Source organism: Carlito syrichta, unplaced genomic scaffold (assembly GCF_000164805.1).
Source record: "Carlito syrichta isolate Samal-C Ts95f unplaced genomic scaffold, Tarsius_syrichta-2.0.1 Scaffold305649, whole genome shotgun sequence".
Lineage (NCBI taxonomy): Eukaryota > Metazoa > Chordata > Mammalia > Primates > Tarsiidae > Carlito > Carlito syrichta.
The window spans coordinates 188,211-196,074 of NW_007249745.1; the positions used below are offsets into that span (position 1 = coordinate 188,211).

Consider the following 7,864-nt stretch of genomic DNA (forward strand, 5'->3'; position numbering starts at 1 on the left):
AAAGAGAAGACCAAAAAAAAAAAAAAAAACACCTGGGAAATCTTATTCCCTTTATTCTCTTCAACTAATCAACATGACCACCGGTGACACAACACTGTTATTGACACACAACACTCAAAAGTGGGGCCTGTCTTCACTCCATGGGGAGTAGTCAGGTGAGTGGGGCTTCCCAGATGGGTGGGGGCAAAGGAGTCTGAGCACTGCTAACCTCAGTGTGGGCGTCACAGAACCCCGCCTCTTGGTTGTCATGGCTTCAAGTTTCCCCACCACTCAGGATTCACGCCCAGTTCTTTTGAGTTCCCATCTGACCTCCATATCCACAGCAGTTTCAAGTTTCACCCTAAGCTCAGATCAGTTTCTATTTCTCCCTCTGCTTTCACCAATGATTCCCTGGCCCTATATCTGTTGGGCTCCTCCACAGGGGCACTTCTGAGGGGTCTGGCCCTGCATGGAGTTGATAACAAGGTTTCACTACACTATGCCTTCCAGACTCAAATCAGGTGGGCAAATGCGTGGACCCCCGGGGCCTTTGCCTGAGCTGGTCAGAGGGACTCCCTGCTACCTCCCTGCTTAGTTTCTCCCAAGGTGTAGCTCACTCTGGGAGGGAAGCACCTGGTAAGGGAATTTGGGGAGGTGGGCAAGAGAGAACAGGCCACAGCCCAGAGGTCTCTGACTCTGCCCCTTCCCTCCTATGAAATGCCAGACCCCATGAATTGTGTCCACATCATCCATTCAATACCAGAGCCAAGACCCTCAGCCCTCTCCCATCCCTACAACATGCGAGCGTTCTACTATGTATGCTACACCCTAGTCTTCAATAGGCCTACAGTCGACCCTCAGCTACACTGACCACCTGCCCCTGGACTGGCCTCTGAGCCCCAACAGCTGCTCACCAGGACTCTTTTCTGGAGACAGATTCCTCAGACCCATTTCTGAGGAAATCTGCTTCTAGCTTTACAAGGGGCTTGTCTCTACAACTCAGGTTTCCTGCTGCTACCTCAGAGGGGGGAAAACCTGCCTAGACTTGGAGAAATTGTCTCCTCAGTCTTATAGGGACACCCCCTTCGTCATTTTTGCCAGTGAGATCCGCGGCAGGCTCCTCCGCTCTCAGTAGTGCTTTCCTACCTGGCACTTGGGTGGGGCGGGGCTTTATGCAGATATTAATGAGGTTCTCCCCACAACATATAAGGCCTGCCTTTTCCTTCTCCTCAGCTGGCATGGGTATTTTTCTCCCAGCGTTTTAGATTTTGATCCTTGTAAATTTGAGGGTCATTCCTTTGGGGGCAGGATAGATGAAGGGTGAAAGATTTTCAGCTTTTGAACTTTCAGGTAATGGAGTAAGAGGTCTCTTCCATAGCTTTGTAGGAATCCAGGACACCCCTCTCCAGGGACACAACTCCTGAAGGGCCACCTCACCCGGCTTTCAGTCCTCTTACTCCAGGACAGCGCATTACTGGTGTCAGCGTGGGGGTAACGAGCACTTCCTTTCCAACCCAGCACTGAGCAGAGTCCTCTCCTTTTTTAAGGGTCTCCAGGACTAGGGAGTGGGATTCTTGTTACAGATGTTTTTCTCAAGAGTTTTCTCTCTTCCACCATTTTATAGGGCAACAGTCTCTCCCCTGCCACACACACCCGGGCATGTGAGCAGGTTTGGCTGCATTTATGAAAGTGTGAGATTGTGTGGTGTGTGAGAAGAGGAGACGGGCCTGGCGGGGAGCCATTTCCCATCCTTTGTTTCCCTCTGAAGGCTCCTGGCTAAGGAGAGAGGAGGCAGGTGGGTGGAATCCATCCCTTCCCAAGGCCAAGATCAGGTTGGGTCATCACCACCTCAGAGGGCTCCGGGTACCAGGGTGAGGAAGGTGGTCAGGCCTCCGTAGACTCTTCTGGGACTTCTGGTCCAGTCTGTGGGGTATCTGGACCCTCGCCACTGTGTGTGGGCTGCCTCATCTTGAGGGCAGCCTTGCTACCAGCTCAGATGAAAGGCTGAGGTTTAAAATCAGGTGGCTGGCTAGTCAAAGCTTTCTATTCTGTCCATTTGCTGTCCCTTGTTGCCACAGAACCCACACGTGGCTTGTGCTGACTTGGAGGAGTCTAGGGAGGACAACCACACACAGGCCTTGAGTCTCTGAAGGGTTTTATTCTTTGGAGGTCAACTAGCAGCGGTTCTCCCTCTCCACTGAGGACAGAATTCGAGGAAATGAGTGCCACTGCAGCAAGCAAGACTGGTGGCAGCTAGATTTCAGGAAAAACCTCCTGACAGTGAGACCTGAGAATGTGGCAGGAGGCCCCTCCATCTCTGGGGGCCTCGCAGAGTAGAAGTCCCCAGCTGGGCTGGGGGAAAGGGCAGTTCTGCCTGGCTCGGGGAGAACCCTGGTGGCCTGAGCTGGGATCTGCTTGCACTTGCAGTTTAACAAGCTCCCGGAAACAGGAGAAACTGGCCTGGAGTTTGCTGAGTTCCATCTGAACAGTTTCTCCACCTTGGTTTGCTTCCCTCAAAGCAATGAACAGAAATCCCCCCCACCTTCTCCCTCATTTTTGTGGTGGTTTTTCAGTATTCTCACACTCAAAGTTTTTATGCACCCCAAACTTCAGCCTTTGAAAAGGCTTGACAATTTTTTTCTTCCCCATTCTGGGGTTCTATTTGATAAAGGATTCCACAGGCCTCTTCCCTAACACTAGATCTAAGATTGACATCATACCCCCAAGGAACCCCAGTGCACCAAGCTGGACTTTCTCTTCCTAGTCTCTGATCTCCTCTGTGGGTTTGAGAGCTCCTCATCACTTATTTTTCTCTCTCCTCTCTGTTTTCCTCCTTTTCCAGTTCCACTCAGTTTCCCAGCTGAGCATTTCCCTCAGTGTAACTGTCCAAGCCTGCTGGGAGAGAGGCCCTCTCCCATACTCCTGTGGGAGAGACACTGTGGAACAAGTGAATGGGAGGCATTGTCTACACCATCTGAGGGTCACTCCTCCCAAGTCAGTGTCATTGCTGTATTCCCTGCACTTCTCTGACCCTATAGGATTTTGATGCAGTTTTATAGGGTTGTTTAGAGACATATTGGGACCTCTTCCTACAATTAATAGGGCTTTTATCCACTACGGTTTATAGGGTTTTCTGCTACAGACTTAAAGGGCTTTTTTTTGTCCTACATATTTATAGGGTTTCTAACCCAACAGTTTATCTCTACTGCCTTATATGTGGTTCTCACCAACAATTTTATAGGGGTTCTCATCACTGACATAAAAGCACTAGTTTTTCCCAGGGTCTTTCTCCTTCTCTACAGTCTGATAGGGTTGTCCTCCTTTCCCCCCACATAATTTTGGGGGATCCAGTGTTCCTCTTGGAGAGAGAGGTTCTTGGTCTCCAGACCCATTTCACAGAGAGACACCCGGGTGGCAGCTCCTATGGAGCAGGAGGGCTGCGACTTCTGTGAAGCCATCTCCACACTCGGGGCACAGATAGGGTTTTTCTTCCAAGAGGGTTTTGGGGCTTCCCCCTTCCTTGTGGCTGCTGCGCTCTGTGGGTGTGGGGGCCTCTCCCTCACCTTCCTGGCTTGTGGGCAGGGTGGCTGGCTCTGGAAGGGGTTCCTCAGGACTGGGGGACTTTTCTTGGGCATGGGTTTCTTGGTGCCGGATAAGGGCCAAGCGGTCGAGGAAGGAGGCCCCGCAATCTGAGCAACTGTAGGGCCTGGCCCCCAGGGGACTCCTGAGGTGCTCCAGGAGGACGGAAGAGCTCTTCCCCAGCTCCGGACTCTTCTGGGAGCTCTTCCCGCCTGCATGGACTTTCTGGTGCAGCAGCAGCTCAGAGCTGAGACCAAAGCTTTTTTTGCATTCAGGGCATTTAAAGGGCTTCCTGCTTAGGAAGGGGCTGGGCCCTGCCCCCTCCCCGAGGCCAATTCTGTACTCAGGAAAGAGAAAGGGCTTTTCGTTGCCATGGGTGAGCTGATGTTGGAGGAGCACCGAGCGATCCAGAAAGCTTTCTCCACAGTGGGAACAAATGTAGGACTTGGAGGAGAGCAGCCCCAGCCTGTGGCTGAAGCTCTCCTGACCCTCAGGCCCCTTCAAGGGCTGTCCTGGGGGGTCGGCTTTGCCCTCTGCAGCACCTGGGTAGGAGTTCCCTCCGAAAGGGAGCCTCGGGGGTCTGGGGGCGGGGTGTGCGGTGAGACCGTCTGCGTTTTTGTAGGGGTTTTCCCCGATGTGGATCCTCTGGTGCTGCATGAAGATGCCCTCGTCGTTGAAGCCCTTTCCGCAGACGAGACACTTGTGCGGCTTGGCTCCCGGCGGCGGGGTCAGCAGGGCGGGGTCGCCGAGCCCCAGCAGGCCGTCGCCCTGAGCTCTCCGGGCCGGCGTCTTCCCCCGCTCGTGGACCACCCGGTGCTGCTCCAGCTCGTGCGCCTCCAGGAAGGCCTTCCCGCAGTCGGAGCACACGAAGAGGTTCTCGTCCATGTGGGTGCGGACGTGGGTGATGAGGTTGGAGCTCTGGCTGAAGCTCTTGCCGCACTCGGGGCACTTGTAGGGCTTCTCGCCGGTGTGCGTGCGCCGGTGCTGGATGAGGTGGGAGCTGCGGATGAAGCTCTTGCCGCAGTCGGCGCACTTGTAGGGCTTCTCGCCCGTGTGGATGCGCTGGTGGCGGATGAGGGTGGAGCTCATGATGAAGCTCTTGCCGCAGTCGGCGCAGATGTAGGGCCGCTCGCCGCGGTGGATGCGCTGGTGGTTGATGAGGTTGGAGCTGACGCTGAAGCTCTTGCCGCACTCCGGGCACTTGTAGGGCCGCTCGCCCGTGTGCGTGCGCTGGTGCCGCAGCAGCGTGGCGCTCAGCGTGAAGGTCTTGCCGCACACCGGGCACTTGAAGGGGTCCTCGCGCAGGTGGGTCCGCTGGTGCTTGATGAGGGTGGAGCTGTGGCCGAAGCTCTTGCCGCACTCGAGGCACTCGTAGGGCTTCTCGCCGGTGTGCGTGCGCTGGTGCTGCGTCAGCTCCGAGCTCTGGATGAAGCTCTTGCCGCACTCGGTGCAGCGGTACGGCTTCTCGCCCGCGTGGATCTTCTGGTGCTTGAGGAGGTTGTGGTTCTGGCCGAAGCGCTTGCCGCACTCGGGGCACTTGTAGGGCTTCTCGCCCGTGTGCGTGGCCTGGTGCTGGATGAGGTCCGAGCTGCGGTAGAAGGCGCGCCGGCACTCGCCGCACTTGTAGGGCTTCTCGCCCGTGTGGGAGCGCTGGTGCTTGATGAGGTTGGTGCTCTGCGTGAAGGCCTTCTCGCACTCGGTGCACTTGTAGGGCTTCTCGCCCGTGTGCGTGCGCTGGTGCTGCACCAGGTTGGAGCTCCAGCTGAAGCACTTGCCGCAGTCGGGGCACTTGTAGGGCTTCTCGCCCGTGTGTGTGCGCTGGTGCTGCACCAGGTGCGAGCTCTGCGTGAAGCTCTTGCCGCACTCGGAGCAGGTGTTGGGCCGCTCGCCCGTGTGGATGCGCTGGTGCCGCAGCAGCTTGGACCACTGGCTGAAGCTCTTGCCGCACTCGTTGCAGATGTAGGGCTTCTCCGCGCCGGACGGGCGGCCCTGCACCAGCTCCCGCAGGCTGGGCTCGCTGGCCGCGACCCCCGGGGGGGCGTTCCACGCGGTGAGGGTCCCCCACTGCCAGCTGGCCTCACAGGTCTTGGTCCAGTCAGATGGGGTCGGGACTACCTCGGGGGCTGGGGGGTCCGGAGGGGTCGGGTCCAAGGGGTCAGAGTGGCCCGGGGGGGTTGGGGAGTCCTGGGGGACGGAGGGATCCCGGGAGGGTCTCTCCGGGGGCATCTCTGGTGGGTCCTGGAATTCTGGACTCTGGGCTGGATCTCCCAAGATGATCTCCTCCCCAGAACTTTCCTGCTGAGGACTCTCCTCTTCGTTCCCACTCTCGGCACCTACAGAGAGAAAGGGAGTCTCCAGCCCCCATCTCCCTTCAGAACACGGGGTCTGGTCTCTCTTCCCTCCCCTGAGTTTCCCCCAGAGTCCGGGCCCCTCCCTGAACCGGAGCCTCCGTCCTGTCAGGACCACAGTCCCTTCTTGTGCCCCTCACCTCTGTGAGCATCGTTCGGGCTCTGTTCGGGACCCTGCAGATCCGGCCCCCACAGCACAGTCTCCGGCTCCATCCCAGAGCTCAGGACTGCTGAGGGCTCCAGGGACCCTGGGGGAGAGAGAGATGAGCACACGATGGGAACTCGTTGGCACTTGGCTTCGCTCTCCCTGCGCCGCGCCCCCACCCCTCCTTATGTGAGCCTCAGTGTCCTCCCACCCCGCTTTCCCGGCCACCGGTTCTCACCGTGGCCCCCTCCCCCTGCAGGCCTCATGCCAGCTCCAGATCTTAAGATCACAACTAAGCAAGTGGGTGAACTTAAGAGTGTAATTAAACACTCGTTACTCACAGCCCCTTGAACCCAGACTGGGGGTCAGCGAGATCTGACACCCACAGGGGAGGGAGGTCTTCACTCCACACCTCTGATGCCCAGAGGGTGGAAAACCTGTTATTTTGCTCATCAGAGGGAAGCTCATTAGGACTCTAATTTCCCTCCTTAATGGGGTTGCTAATTGAGACCAATAAACTTTTCCCTTATGTGCCCCAGAGAGAACTGAGGCTGCCTGGGACACTTAAAGGGTTAAAATAAACCACTCCAACTTTCCAGAGGGGACCGGGGCCCTCCAAAAGGACCGGCATGTTCCCATCATCATCCCTTATCTGAGCACAGAAAGAGGGTCAGGCCAGAGGTGGGGGAGGGGTGGTTTAAAGCCATGAATCACCGAGAGAAGGGGAAACAGAAAAGGAGAGAATGGACGAGTGTGTGGAGAACACCTGCAGCTGACACAGTGCCTGCCACGTGTCATTTCTCTCACCCTGTCCTCCCGCAACCCAGTGAGGAGACCCAGGAAGCCGCTTGTCCATTTTACGGATGAGTCACTCAGAGCCTGGGGAGACTTCTCCAAGGTCACAGGCTGGGAAGTGGTAGAGCTAAGACCAGAAATGCAGGGAACTGTGTCTGGATCGCCCCTGTCTCTGTGAGCACGAGGTGACCTTGGCAGTCATGTGAGACTCACGCCCGTGGGAGGCTGGCAGGAGACAGGTGATGAGGAAAGCTCAGAGAGCCTCCTGGCCGTGAGAATGGGTTAGAGAAATTCCTGAGACCCAGAGGCTTCCTTGGCTATCAAAGGAGGGGCTGGACCCAGTGCCCAGGTCTGCTGAGCTGCATCTATAAGCTCAAAACCACACTCCTCACTGAAGCTGAAGCCCTCCGTTAAAAACCAGTCCCATCCTGGCAAAAACACAGCCAGCTGTCACTCCAGAAACAGTGCGATGATTCCAGGACCAGGGAACAGGGCTGCGGGAACAAAATGCTGGGAGGGGGACTTGCCACGTTGAGACCCTTTGGAGAATCCCGGGGTGGCTGTGTGGGATGGGTGCTGTGTGCATAGGGACAGTGGTGCAAGGGAGACGTGGCAAGGACTCACGAGGAAGCAGCTGAGAAGTGACACAGGTGAAGCAAGAACTGGCTAAAGCCTGCCAAAGAGCGGTAGGATGGACAGAAGTTAGATTTGAGGTAAATTAATTTCTTCATCTCTGCAGACACTTAGGTTCTGCGAATTCTCCCCCTCCATCTGTGTCTTGAGGGTGGTGGAAGCAGAGCCCTCTGCCACACCGGGCTGCCTGGCCGTCCCCAGGGGCCGGGAGGGTGCCCTCCGCGTTCCTGAGGACAGGTAAGCGCTGTGTACCTGGAGGGTCTCGGGCAAGTTCAAGCCCAGCGGTCCGGGGCAGACCGCGAAGGGGTTCATGACAGGCCGGCTGGCGCTCCGAAGCGGGAAGCCCGAGGGCGGCTGGAGCGGCCGGGCCTCGGCCCGACGGCCG

General features: G+C 57.0%; 1 protein-coding gene across 2 annotated transcripts in view; it reads right to left on the bottom strand.

Annotated features, from left to right (window-relative positions):
* Positions 1-2,831: 2,831 nt before the first annotated feature.
* Positions 2,832-7,864, bottom strand: part of ZNF629 (zinc finger protein 629) — a 5,869-nt gene continuing 836 nt past the window's right edge. The window contains exons 2-3 of one of the 2 annotated variants that reach the window (XM_008062035.2): positions 6,047-6,154; positions 2,832-5,891 (exon numbers count right to left, since the gene is read on the bottom strand). In XM_008062035.2, the coding sequence (XP_008060226.1) occupies positions 3,373-5,891; positions 6,047-6,119 (2,592 nt within the window). In that variant the 5' untranslated portion in view covers positions 6,120-6,154 and the 3' untranslated portion in view covers positions 2,832-3,372. Of the gene's footprint in view, positions 5,911-6,046; positions 6,155-7,864 lie in introns of both variants that reach the window. The other variant, XM_021714454.1, reaches the window with a different exon arrangement.